At 47.4% G+C, this 14,632-nt stretch overlaps 1 protein-coding gene across 1 annotated transcript in view; it reads right to left on the bottom strand.

The window, feature by feature from the left end:
• Nucleotides 1–14,632, bottom strand: part of LOC143277851 (uncharacterized) — a 29,288-nt gene that overhangs the window by 9,202 nt on the left and 5,454 nt on the right. Inside the window, exons 4-8 of the mRNA XM_076582778.1 lie at nt 13,376–13,495; nt 11,660–11,804; nt 11,270–11,323; nt 9,140–9,235; nt 1,375–1,500 (exon numbers count right to left, since the gene is read on the bottom strand). Coding sequence (XP_076438893.1) covers nt 1,375–1,500; nt 9,140–9,235; nt 11,270–11,323; nt 11,660–11,804; nt 13,376–13,495 — 541 coding nt within the window. The remainder of the gene's footprint in view (nt 1–1,374; nt 1,501–9,139; nt 9,236–11,269; nt 11,324–11,659; nt 11,805–13,375; nt 13,496–14,632) is intronic.

The raw sequence follows: 14,632 nt of genomic DNA, 5'->3' as shown, positions 1-14,632 counted from the left end.
CGCTGCGCATCGCCAAGGCCAGCTCCACCTTTGGCAGACTCAACAACAGGCTGTGGAACAACAAAGGCATCAGGCTCAGCACCAAGATGAAAACCTACAGAGCTGTTGTGCTGACCACCTTGTTGTACTGCTGTGAAACATGGAGGACGTATCGCCGTCACATTCAACAACTTGAGCACTTTCACCAGAGATGCCTACGAAAGATCCTTGGCATAAAGTGGCTCCAACCTCCAGGTCCTAGAGAGGAGCGGCCTGCCCAGCACTGAAAGCCTGCTGATCCAGTGCCAGCTACGCTGGACAGGACACGTTGTCCGCATGACAGACAGCAGGTTCCCGAGGATGCTATTGTATGGCCAGCAGAAGGAAGGCCACCGTGAACATGGAAGACCCTGCAAGCGCTTCAAGGGCACCTTGAAGACAAACCTCAAAGCCTGTGACATAGACATTGCTTCCTGGGAACTTGACCGTTCTCGCTGGCGTTTGAAAACAAGAGAACGCTGGCCATTAAGGCGAAGCGTGAGTGAAGGAAGTAGGGCTCAACTTCTGGAGACGTTTTCCCTTGCAACACCTGTGGGAAGTGCTGCGCATCCAGAATCGGCCTCTTCTCCCATATGAGGACACACACCAACAGATAAGCCTGCCTGCCTACTCATCCGTCGGTCCGACGGAAGACTCCATCATACATAACGAACTGCCAAGAAAGATGGACACATTTTTTGCTCACACACACAACACAGACACACACAAACACACAACACACATACAACAACGGACATACACTGAAACACATGCACACACACACAGCATACACACAGCACACTCACACACACACACACACACACTCAATCACACACACACACACACACACTCACACACACACACAAACACTCACACTCATTCACACACACACACACACACACACAGACACACACACACACACTCACACACACACACTCACACACACACACTCACACACACAAACACTCACACACACAAACACTCACACACACACACACTCACACACACACACACACACAAACACTCACACACACACACACTCACACACACACTCACACTCACACACACACACACTCACAGACACACACACACACACACACACACTCACAGACACACACACACACACACTCACAGACAGACAGACAGACACACACACACACACACACACTCACACACACACACACACACACACACACTCACAGACAGACAGACAGACACACACACACACACACACACACACACACACACTCACAGACAGACAGACACACACACACACACACACACACACACACACTCACAGACAGACAGACACACACACACACACACACACTCACACACACACACACACACACTCACAAGGTAGTAGGGCTGAGGGGAACAGTGGAAGCCTTGACGTTCCTGAACCAACTGGTGACGAAGGAAGTGACAGACGGAACGTCGTACTTCTTTGTCTCATAGCGGTACATCTTGCCTTCTCTGAAACTGTGCACATACTGTGTTGTGTTGTGTTGTCTCATAGCGGTACATCTTGCCTTCTCTGAAACTGTGCTGTGCTGTGTTGTGCTGTGTTGTCTCATAGCGGTACATCTTGCCTTCTCTGAAACTGTGCACATACTGTGTTGTGTTGTCTCATAGCGGTACATCTTGCCTTCTCTGAAACTGTGCTGTGTTGTGTTGTGTTGTCTCATAGCGGTACATCTTGCCTTCTCTGAAACTGTGCACATACTGTGTTGTGTTGTGTTGTCTCATAGCGGTACATCTTGCCTTCTCTGAAACTGTGCACATACTGTGTTGTGTTGTGTTGTCTCATAGCGGTACATCTTGCCTTCTCTGAAACTGTGCTGTGCTGTGTTGTGCTGTGTTGTCTCATAGCGGTACATCTTGCCTTCTCTGAAACTGTGCACATACTGTGTTGTGTTGTCTCATAGCGGTACATCTTGCCTTCTCTGAAACTGTGCTGTGTTGTGTTGTGTTGTCTCATAGCGGTACATCTTGCCTTCTCTGAAACTGTGCACATACTGTGTGTTGTGCTGTGTTGTCTCATAGCGGTACATCTTGCCTTCTCTGAAACTGTGCACATACTGTGTGTTGTGCTGTGTTGTCTCATAGCGGTACATCTTGCCTTCTCTGAAACTGTGCACATACTGTGTTGTGTTGTCTCATAGCGGTACATCTTGCCTTCTCTGAAACTGTGCACATACTGTGTTGTGCTGTGTTGTCTCATAGCGGTACATCTTGCCTTCTCTGAAACTGTGCACATGCTGTGTTGTGTTGTGTTGTCTCATAGCGGTACATCTTGCCTTCTCTGAAACTGTGCACATACTGTGCTGTGTTGTCTCATAGCGGTACATCTTGCCTTCTCTGAAACTGTACACATACTCTCTGTGTCGTGTCGTGTCGTGTCGTGTCGTGCTGTGCTGTGCTGTGCTGTGCTGTGTTGTGTTGTGTTGTGTTGTGTTGTGTTGTGTTGTGTTGTGTTGTGCTGTGCTGTGCTGTGTTGTGTTGTCTCATAGCGGTACATCTTGCCTTCTCTGAAACTGTACACATACTCTCTGTGTCGTGTCGTGTCGTGTCGTGTCGTGTCGTGTCATGTCGTGCTGTGCTGTGCTGTGCTGTGCTGTGTTGTGTTGTGTTGTGTTGTGTTGTGTTGTGTTGTGTTGTGTTGTGCTGTGCTGTGCTGTGTTGTGTTGTCTCATAGCGATACATCTTGCCTTCTCTGAAACTGTGCACATACTCTCTGTGTTGTGTTGTGTTGTGCTGTGTTGTATTGCACTGCATTGCATTGTGATGTATTGCATTGTGATGTATTGCATTGTACTGCATTGCATTGCACTGGTTTGCATTGCATTGTATTGTATTGTGTATCCCTTACAACAGAGAACTCTCTGTTCTCTCTCCATAAACAGCTGGTCACCACCATGCAGTGCCACCTGTCTTTCTTTTCTGTCTACAGGTGAATTTCTTCCCACTCCCCCCCACCCTTGATCTGCTACAGGATTAGGTCCCTTGACTGCTACAGGATTAGGTCCCTTGATCTGCTACAGGATTAGGTCCCTTGACTGCTACAGGATTAGGTCCCTTGATCTGCTACAGGATTAGGTCCCTTGACTGCTACAGGATTAGGTCCCTTGACTACTACAGGATTAGGGCCCTTGACTGTTACACTGGGATTAGGTCCCTTGACTGCTACAGGATTAAGTCCCTTGACCTGCTACAGGATTAGGTCCCTTGACTGCTACAGGATTAGGTCCCTTGACCTGCTCTGATGTACAAATAGGATCATGAAAATTTCTCCTCCTCCACCCACCGGTCATAAAAACAACAACAAAAAACGTGTGCACAGAGATTATGTCAAAGATGCATTCTCATTCCACAAGGGAAATAATCAGAAAAAAAAATCCACAACAAATACATGAGTTTTGTGCCCTGGCTGTGGCAAAATTGGGTTCACCTCAGCAGAAGCAGTGACCTTCTGGGAGGGATCACCACTAACCCCCCTCCCTCCCTCCCCCCCACCCCAACACACACACACAGACCTCACCCAGTGTAAGACTGTTACCAGCTAACATTCTCTTTCATTTCAAACACACTGTTGTTCAAACTAACACCCCCCCCCCCCCCCCACACACACACACACCCTTCCCTCTCCTTTTTCTCTTTTCCCTTTATAACTCCCCCCCCCTCCCCCACCACAACCCCCCACACCCCTTCCCCATTGTTCACATGTAGCTTTTCAAGTAACGTCACCTTTGTCCACCATGTTTCAGTGTCACCATGTTTCAGTGTGGCCAGTGGTGTTGACTGTGTCACCATGTTTCAGTGTGGTCAGTGGTGTTGACTGTGTCACCATGTTTCAGTGTGGTCAGTGGTGTTGACTGTGTCACCATGTTTCAGTGTGGTCAGTGGTGTTGACTGTGTCACCATGTTTCAGTGTGGTCATTGGTGTTGACGGTGTCACCATGTTTCAGTGTGGTCAGTGGTGTCACCATGTTTCAGTGTGGTCAGTGGTGTCACCATGTTTCAGTGTGGTCATTGGTGTTGACTGTGTCACCATGTTTCAGTGTGGTCAGTGGTGTTGACTGTGTCACCATGTTTCAGTGTGGTCATTGGTGTTGACTGTGTCACCATGTTTCAGTGTGGTCATTGGTGTTGACTGTGTCACCATGTTTCAGTGTGGTCAGTGGTGTTGACTGTGTCACCATGTTTCAGTGTGGTCATTGGTGTTGACTGTGTCACCATGTTTCAGTGTGGTCATTGGTGTTGACTGTGTCACCATGTTTCAGTGTGGTCATTGGTGTTGACTGTGTCACCATGTTTCAGTGTGGTCAGTGGTGTTGACTGTGTCACCATGTTTCAGTGTGGTCATTGGTGTTGACTGTGTCACCATGTTTCAGTGTGGTCATTGGTGTTGACTGTGTCACCATGTTTCAGTGTGGTTATTGGTGTTGACTGTGTCACCATGTTTCAGTGTGGTCAGTGGTGTTGACTGTGTCACCATGTTTCAGTGTGGTCATTGGTGTTGACTGTGTCACCATGTTTCAGTGTGGTCAGTGGTGTTGACTGTGTCACCATGTTTCAGTGTGGTCAGTGGTGTTGACTGTGTCACCATGTTTCAGTGTGGTCAGTGGTGTTGACTGTGTCACAATGTTTCAGTGTGGTCATTGGTGTTGACTGTGTCACCATGTTTCAGTGTGGTCATTGGTGTTGACTGTGTCACCATGTTTCAGTGTGGTCAGTGGTGTTGACTGTGTCACCATGTTTCAGTGTGTTCAGTGGTGTTGACTGTGTCACCATGTTTCAGTGTGGTCATTGATGTCACCATGTTTCAGTGTGGTCAGTGGTGTTAACTGTGTCACCATGTTTCAGTGTGGTCATTGGTGTTGACTGTGTCACCATGTTTCAGTGTGGTCATTGGTGTTAACTGTGTCACCATGTTTCAGTGTGGTCAGTGGTGTTGACTGTGTCCACTATGTTACAGTGTGGTCATTGGTGTTGACTGTGTCACCATGTTTCAGTGTGGTCAGTGGTGTTGACTGTGTCACCATGTTTCAGTGTGGTCATTGGTGTTGACTGTGTCACCATGTTTCAGTGTGGTCAGTGGTGTCACCATGTTTCAGTGTGGTCATTGGTGTTGACTGTGTCACCATGTTTCAGTGTGGTCATTGGTGTTGACTGTGTCACCATGTTTCAGTGTGGTCAGTGGTGTCACCATGTTTCAGTGTGGTCATTGGTGTTGACTGTGTCACCATGTTTCAGTGTGGTCATTGGTGTTGACTGTGTCACCATGTTTCAGTGTGGTCATTGGTGTCACCATGTTTCAGTGTGGTCAGTGGTGTTGACTGTGTCACCATGTTTCAGTGTGGTCAGTGGTGTTGACTGTGTCACAATGTTGTATGTATGCTTCATGAGCACGGGGGACAGAGATTTCTGCGCATGACCAGTGTCTGCCAGGTCCTCTCTTTAACTCTTTAACCGCCAAGTGTCTGTGTGAAAACCACTCCACAGTTCCAAATACTGAAATAGTTTAGAAACAAAGCTCCCAGTCAGCGGTGTTGGTTCATGTCAGTTTCAGTTTCAGTAACTCAAGGAGGCGTCACTGCGTTCGGACAAATCCATATACGCTACACCACATCTGCCAAGCAGATGCCTGACCAGCAGCGTAACCCAATGCTCTTAGTCAGGCCTCGAGAAAAAACAAACAAAAAAACCACCACCACAATGTCAAAATAACACAATGGACTTGTTCAGTTCAAACTGGGTCAGGGGGCAAAGGTTAGTCATTGTTCTAATGGTGGGACACTGGTCACAGCTGTTGAGCTTTGTTATAATGTGAAAACTGGTCTTATCATCATGATCCCTTTAGCGCCAGTCATTCGCACGCGTGCATAACTCTAAAACTGGAGAAACTGAAGACAAGGGAGAGGCAGGGAAGGGAGGGTTAGTTTTTACCCTGCCATGAAAGCAGCCATATTCCGTTTTTTCGGGGGAAACTGTCTAGTCAACTAAAGTCGCCTATGGCGGTGAAAGTTAATTCTCTGTGCACTGAAAGCTACACTCCGGACATGAAAGCAGCCATATTCCGTTTTTTCGGGGGAAACTGTCTAGTCAACTAAAGTCGCCTATGGCGGTGAAAGTTAATTCTCTGTGCACTGAAAGCTACACTCCGGACATGAAAGCAGCCATATTCCGTTTTTTCGGGGGAAACTGTCTAGTCAACTAAAGTCGCCTATGGCGGTGAAAGTTAATTCTCTGTGCACTGAAAGCTACACTCCGGACATGAAAGCAGCCATATTCCGTTTTTTCGGGGGAAACTGTCTAGTCAACTAAAGTCGCCTATGGCGGTGAAAGTTAATTCTCTGTGCACTGAAAGCTACACTCCGGACATGAAAGCAGCCATATTCCGTTTTTTCGGGGGAAACTGTCTAGTCAACTAAAGTCGCCTATGGCGGTGAAAGTTAATTCTCTGTGCACTGAAAGCTACACTCCGGACATGAAAGCAGCCATATTCCGTTTTTTCGGGGGAAACTGTCTAGTCAACTAAAGTCGCCTATGGCGGTGAAAGTTAATTCTCTGTGCACTGAAAGCTACACTCCGGACATGAAAGCAGCCATATTCCGTTTTTTCGGGGGAAACTGTCTAGTCAACTAAAGTCGCCTATGGCGGTGAAAGTTAATTCTCTGTGCACTGAAAGCTACACTCCGGACATGAAAGCAGCCATATTCCGTTTTTTCGGGGGAAACTGTCTAGTCAACTAAAGTCGCCTATGGCGGTGAAAGTTAATTCTCTGTGCACTGAAAGCTACACTCCGGACATGAAAGCAGCCATATTCCGTTTTTTCGGGGGAAACTGTCTAGTCAACTAAAGTCGCCTATGGCGGTGAAAGTTAATTCTCTGTGCACTGAAAGCTACACTCCGGACATGAAAGCAGCCATATTCCGTTTTTTCGGGGGAAACTGTCTAGTCAACTAAAGTCGCCTATGGCGGTGAAAGTTAATTCTCTGTGCACTGAAAGCTACACTCCGGACATGAAAGCAGCCATATTCCGTTTTTTCGGGGGAAACTGTCTAGTCAACTAAAGTCGCCTATGGCGGTGAAAGTTAATTCTCTGTGCACTGAAAGCTACACTCCGGACATGAAAGCAGCCATATTCCGTTTTTTCGGGGGAAACTGTCTAGTCAACTAAAGTCGCCTATGGCGGTGAAAGTTAATTCTCTGTGCACTGAAAGCTACACTCCGGACATGAAAGCAGCCATATTCCGTTTTTTCGGGGGAAACTGTCTAGTCAACTAAAGTCGCCTATGGCGGTGAAAGTTAATTCTCTGTGCACTGAAAGCTACACTCCGGACATGAAAGCAGCCATATTCCGTTTTTTCGGGGGAAACTGTCTAGTCAACTAAAGTCGCCTATGGCGGTGAAAGTTAATTCTCTGTGCACTGAAAGCTACACTCCGGACATGAAAGCAGCCATATTCCGTTTTTTCGGGGGAAACTGTCTAGTCAACTAAAGTCGCCTATGGCGGTGAAAGTTAATTCTCTGTGCACTGAAAGCTACACTCCGGACATGAAAGCAGCCATATTCCGTTTTTTCGGGGGAAACTGTCTAGTCAACTAAAGTCGCCTATGGCGGTGAAAGTTAATTCTCTGTGCACTGAAAGCTACACTCCGGACATGAAAGCAGCCATATTCCGTTTTTTCGGGGGAAACTGTCTAGTCAACTAAAGTCGCCTATGGCGGTGAAAGTTAATTCTCTGTGCACTGAAAGCTACACTCCGGACATGAAAGCAGCCATATTCCGTTTTTTCGGGGGAAACTGTCTAGTCAACTAAAGTCGCCTATGGCGGTGAAAGTTAATTCTCTGTGCACTGAAAGCTACACTCCGGACATGAAAGCAGCCATATTCCGTTTTTTCGGGGGAAACTGTCTAGTCAACTAAAGTCGCCTATGGCGGTGAAAGTTAATTCTCTGTGCACTGAAAGCTACACTCCGGACATGAAAGCAGCCATATTCCGTTTTTTCGGGGGAAACTGTCTAGTCAACTAAAGTCGCCTATGGCGGTGAAAGTTAATTCTCTGTGCACTGAAAGCTACACTCCGGACATGAAAGCAGCCATACTCCGTTTTTTTGGGGGAAACTGTCTAGTCAACTAAAGTCGCCTATGGCGGTGAAAGTTAATTCTCCGTGCACTCAAAGCCACACTCACTTGATGAGCTCCGGACATGAAAGCAGCCATACTCCGTTTTTTGGGGGAAAGTGGAGTGATGGCCTAGAGGTAACGCATCCGCCTAGGAAGCGAGAGAGAATCTGAGCGCGCTGGTTCTAATCACGGCTCAGCCGCCGATATTTTCTCCCCCTCCACTACACCTTGAGTGGTGGTCTGGACGCTAGTCATTCGGATGAGACGATAAACCGAGGTCCCGTGTGCAGCATGCACTTAGCGCACGTAAAAGAACCCACGGCAACAAAAGGGTTGTTCCTGGCAAAATTCTGTAGAAAAATCCACTTCGATAGGAAAAACAAATAAAACTGCACGCAGGAAAACATACAAAAAAATGGGTGGCGCTGTAGTGTAGCGACGCGCTCTCCCTGGGGAGAGCAGCCCGAATTTCACACAGAGAAATCTGTTGTGATAAAAAGAAATACTAATACAAATACAAAACTGTCTAGTCAACTAAAGTCGCCAATGGCGGTGAAAGTTACTTCTCCGTGCACTGTAACTCAGTGTAAGCCACACTCACTTGATGAGCTCCGGACATGAAAGCAGCCATACTCTGTTTTTTGGGGGGAACTGTCTCGTCAACTAAAGTCGCCTATGGCTGTCAAAGTTACTTCTCCGTGCACTGTAACTCAGTGTAAGCCACACTCACTTGATGAGCTCCGGACATGAAAGCAGTCATACTCCGTTTTTGGGGGGGAACTGTCTAGTCAACTAAAGTCGCCAATGGCTGTCAAAGTTACTTCTCCGTGCACTGTAACTCAGTGTAAGCCACACTCACTTGATGAGCTCCGGACATGAAAGCAGTCATACTCCGTTTTTTGGGGGGAACTGTCTAGTCAACTAAAGTCGCCTATGGCGGTGAAAGTTACTTCTCCGTGCACTGTAACTCAGTGTAAGCCACACTCACTAGATGATCTCCGGACAGGAAGAGACCTGGAAGCGTTTGGCCAGCTTGGGGCTGCCGTCCAGGTTAACCCTCGCAACGTTCATCCACAGTTTTTCACTGAAACACAGCAGCCGTATCCATTAACCCTCGCCACGTCAAACCCTCAACCCTCGTCTAACCCTCAACACGACATCCACACACATTGACTTTCGCCATGTTCATCCAGTATAGTGCTTCACTGCAACACAGCCACTGTATACATCTACCCTCACCAAGTCACAACAATCATACACATTGACCTTCACCATGTTCGTCCAGTATAGTATTTCACTGCAACACAGCCACTGTATACATCTACCCTCACCACGTTACAACAATCATACACATTAACCTTCACCATGTTCGTCCAGTATAGTGCTTCACTGCAACACAGCCACTGTATACATCTACCCTCACCAAGTCACAACAATCATACACATTGACCTTCGCCATGTTCATCCAGTATAGTATTTCACTGCAACACAGCCACTGTATACATCTACCCTCACCACGTTACAACAATCATACACATTGACCTTCGCCATGTTCGTCCAGTATAGTACTTCACTGCAACACAGACACTGTATACATCAGCCTCACCAAGTTACAACAATCATACACATTGACCTTCGCCATGTTCATCCAGTATTTCACTGCGACACAGACACTGTATACATCAACACTCACCAAGTTACAACAATCATACACATTGACCTTCGCCATGTTCGTCCAGTATAGTATTTCACTGCAACACAGACACTGTATACATCAGCCTCACCACGTTACAACAATCATACACATTGACCTTCGCCATGTTCATCCAGTATTTCACTGCAACACAGACACTGTATACATCAGCCTCACCACGTTACAACAATCATACACATTGACCTTCGCCATGTTCGTCCAGTATAGTGCTTCACTGCAACACAACCACTGTATACATCTACCCTCACCACGTTACAACAATCATACACATTGACCTTCGCCATGTTCATCCAGTATAGTATTTCACTGCAACACAGCCACTGTATACATCTACCCTCACCACGTTACAACAATCACACACATTGACCTTCACCATGTTCGTCCAGTATAGTATTTCACTGCAACACAGACACTGTATACATCAGCCTCACCACGTTACAACAATCATACACATTGACCTTCGCCATGTTCATCCAGTATAGTATTTCACTGCAACACAGCCACTGTATACATCTACCCTCACCACGTTACAACAATCATACACATTGACCTTCGCCATGTTCATCCAGTATAGTATTTCACTGCAACACAGCCACTGTATACATCACCCTCACCACGTTACAACAATCATAAACACTGACTTTCGCCGTGTTCGTCCACTTTTTCATATATGGTTGTCTGAGATTAAAGAACAAACCATGGACATTGATTTTTGTCAGTTTGACTGCTTTGATGCACACACACACACACACACACACACACAGATACACACATGGTACACACACACACACACACACAGACACACACATGGTACACACACACACAGACACACACACGGTACACACACACACACACACACACACACAGACACACTACACATACACAGACACACACACACACACGGTACACACACACACACACTATATGTGTGTAAGAGGGTATATAAACACTCACCTGATTCCAACACTAACATCTACAGACATACAGATGTGTATATCACTCACCTGATTCCAACACTAACATCTACACACATACAGATGTGTATATCACTCACCTGGTTCCAACACTAACATCTACAGACATACAGATGTGTATATCACTCACCTGATTCCAACACTAACATCTACAGACATACAGATGTGTATAACACTCACCTGATTCCAACACTAACATCTACAGACATACAGATGTGTATATCACTCACCTGATTCCAACACTAACATCTACAGACATACAGATGTGTATAACACTCACCTGATTCCAACACTAACATCTACAGACATACAGATGTGTATATCACTCACCTGATTCCAACACTAACATCTACAGACATACAGATGTGTATATCACTCACCTGATTCCAACACTAACATCTACAGACATACAGATGTATATATCACTCACCTGATTCCAACACTCTCTAACAGAGAAAAGTGGTCCTGGCAGTCTGAACGGTAGCTGAAAAAGAAAGATACACTGTGTGTATTTCTGGATCACTTCACACACACACACACACACACATATGCATGCGCACACACACATGCACGCACACACACACACACACACTTCTACATATCCACCCCTACAAAACCCTACCTCTCCACATGCAACCACCACACACCCCCACTCACACACCACACTCAACCCACACCCCACACCCACACTCACACACCCCACCCCACCGCACACCACACTCACACACCCCATCCCACTGCACACCACATACACACACCCCACCCCACCGCACACCACACACACACACCCCCACCCCTCCACCCCCACCCCCCCACACACAAGAGGACCAGCCAGTGTCCCGTGGTGGATCCAGTAGAGGCCTGTGTCAGGTGTTCAAAGGTGTCGTCCCCCAGCTCTCTGCTCACCGCCTTCCTGCCGGCCTTGTCCAGCCACATGTACACCTCGCTGGATTCCTCCATCACGCCTGCAATCACCACACCTGGACTTAACACACCCAGTTTATATCACCACACGTGGTGTTAATCAGCACAGCCACAGGTACACCTCGCTGGATTCCTCCATCACGCCTGCAATCACCACACCTGGACTTAACACACCCAGTTTATATCAACACACGTGGCGTTAATTAGCACAGCCACATGTACACCTCGCTGGATTCCTCCATTGTGCCTGCAATCAGCACCCCTGGACTTAAAACACCCAGTTCATATCAACACACGTGGCGTTAATTAGCACACCTGGACTTAACACACCCAGTTTATATCAATACACGTGGCGTTAATTAGCACACCTGGACTTAACACACCCAGTTTATATCACCACACGTGGTGTTAAATAGCACACCTGGACTTAACACACCCAGTTTATATCACCACACGTGGTGTTAATTAGCACACCTGGACTTAACACACCCAGTTTATATCACCACACGTGGTGTTAATTAGCACACCTGGACTTAACACGCCCAGTTTATATCACCACACGTGGTGTTAATTAGCACACCTGGATTTTAACACACCTGGTATGAATTAACACACCTGGATTTTACACACCTGGTATGAATCAACAGATCTGGATTGAACACACCTGGTGTTAACACACCTGGATTTAGCACACCTGTAATTAACCCACATTCAACACTGTTTCAAACACTGCTTCACATGCTGGTTGGATAAGGTGCCAAGAATACAACACAATACAATAGAATACTACATGACACAATACAACACAATACAATACGAAACAGTACAACACAACAAAATGCATTACAATATAACACAACAAAATACATTACAATATAACACAACAAAATACATTACAATATAACACAGCACAATACAACACAACACAGTACAGCACAATACCAAGACACACCTGTATAATAGGCAGTGACGTCAACACAGACACAACACAACACACCTGTATAATAGGCAGTGACGTCAACACGGACACAACACAACACACCTGTATAATAGGCAGTGACGTCAACACGGACACAACACAACACACCTGTATAACAGGCAGTGACGTCAACACGGACACAACACAACACACCTGTATAACAGGCAGTGACGTCAACACGGACACAACACAACACACCTGTATAACAGGCAGTGACGTCAACACGGACACAACACAACACACCTGTATAATAGGCAGTGACGTCAACACAACACAACACAACACAACACACCTGTATAATAGGCAGTGACGTCAACACAGACACAACACAACACACCTGTATAATAGGCAGTGACGTCAACACGGACACAACACAACACACCTGTATAATAGGCAGTGACGTCAACACGGACACAACACAACACACCTGTATAATAGGCAGTGACGTCAACACGAACACAACACAACACACCTGTATAATAGGCAGTGACGTCAACACAGACACAACACAACACACCTGTATAATAGGCAGTGACGTCAACATGAACACAACACAACACAACATAACACGGACACAACACAACACACCTGTATAATAGGCAGTGACGTCAACATGGACACAACACAACACACCTGTGTAATAGGCAGTGATGCCGTCACGGAGGAGGACGAGGGCAGGGAAGGTGCTGAGGCCCAGACCTGTTGACAGAGGTCCTCCTGCCTTCTGCTTCACCACCCTGACACCTGGCTGCACTGAAACACACCCCAGTCATCACCACCCTGACACCTGGCTGCACTGAAACACACCCCTGTCATCACCACCCCGACACCTGGCTGCACTGAAACACACCCTTTCACCACCCCAACACCTGGCTGCACTGAAACACACCCCAGTCATCACCACCCTGACACCTGGCTGCACTGAAACACACCCCAGTCATCACCACCCTGACACCTGGCTGCACTGAAACACACCCCTGTCATCACCACCCTGACACCTGGCTGCACTGAAACACACCCCTGTCGTCACCACCCTGACACCTGGCTGCACTGAAACACACCCCAGTCATCACCACCCTGACACCTGGCTGCACTGAAACACACCCCAGTCATCACCCTGACACCTGGCTGCACTGAAACACACCCCAGTCACCACCCTGACACCTGGCTGCACTGAAACACACCTCAGTCATCATCACTCTGACACCTGGCTGCACTGAAACACACCCCTGTCATCATCCCGACACCTAGCTGCACTGAAACACACCTCAGTCATCACCACCCTGACACCTGGCTGCACTGAAACACACCCCAGTCACCACCCTGACACCTGGCTGCACTGAAACACACCTCAGTCATCACCACCCTGACACCTGGCTGCACTGAAACACACCCCTGTCATCACCACCCTGACACCTGGCTGCACTGAAACACACCCCTGTCACCACCCTGACACCTGTCTGCACTGAAACACACCCCTGTCATCACCACCCTGACACCTGGCTGCACTGAAACACACCCCTGTCATCACCACCCCGACACCTGGCTGCACTGAAACACACCCCTGTCATCACCACCCTGACACCTGGCTGCACTGAAACACACCCCTGTCATCACCACCCTGACACCTGGCTGCACTGAAACACACCCCTGTCATCACCACCCTGACACCTGGCTGCACTGAAACACACCCCTGTCACCACCCTGACACCTGGCTGCACTGAAACACACCCCTGTCATCACCAACACAAAGGCTCCAAAGTCACAGGCTTCACCACCCTTAAGGGGGGACACGGCAGTGCTAAAGAGACCAAAATGATGATTTTTCATGATTTGGGTTTTTGATGGATTTTGATTCTTGAACATCTGTTCTATCACATGCGTAAGTTT

The sequence above is a fragment of the Babylonia areolata genome, chromosome 35, assembly GCF_041734735.1.
Source record: "Babylonia areolata isolate BAREFJ2019XMU chromosome 35, ASM4173473v1, whole genome shotgun sequence".
NCBI lineage: Eukaryota > Metazoa > Mollusca > Gastropoda > Neogastropoda > Buccinidae > Babylonia > Babylonia areolata.
The sequence above is the reverse complement of the archived record's forward strand: the minus strand, read 5'-3'. Positions and strand labels throughout refer to the sequence as shown.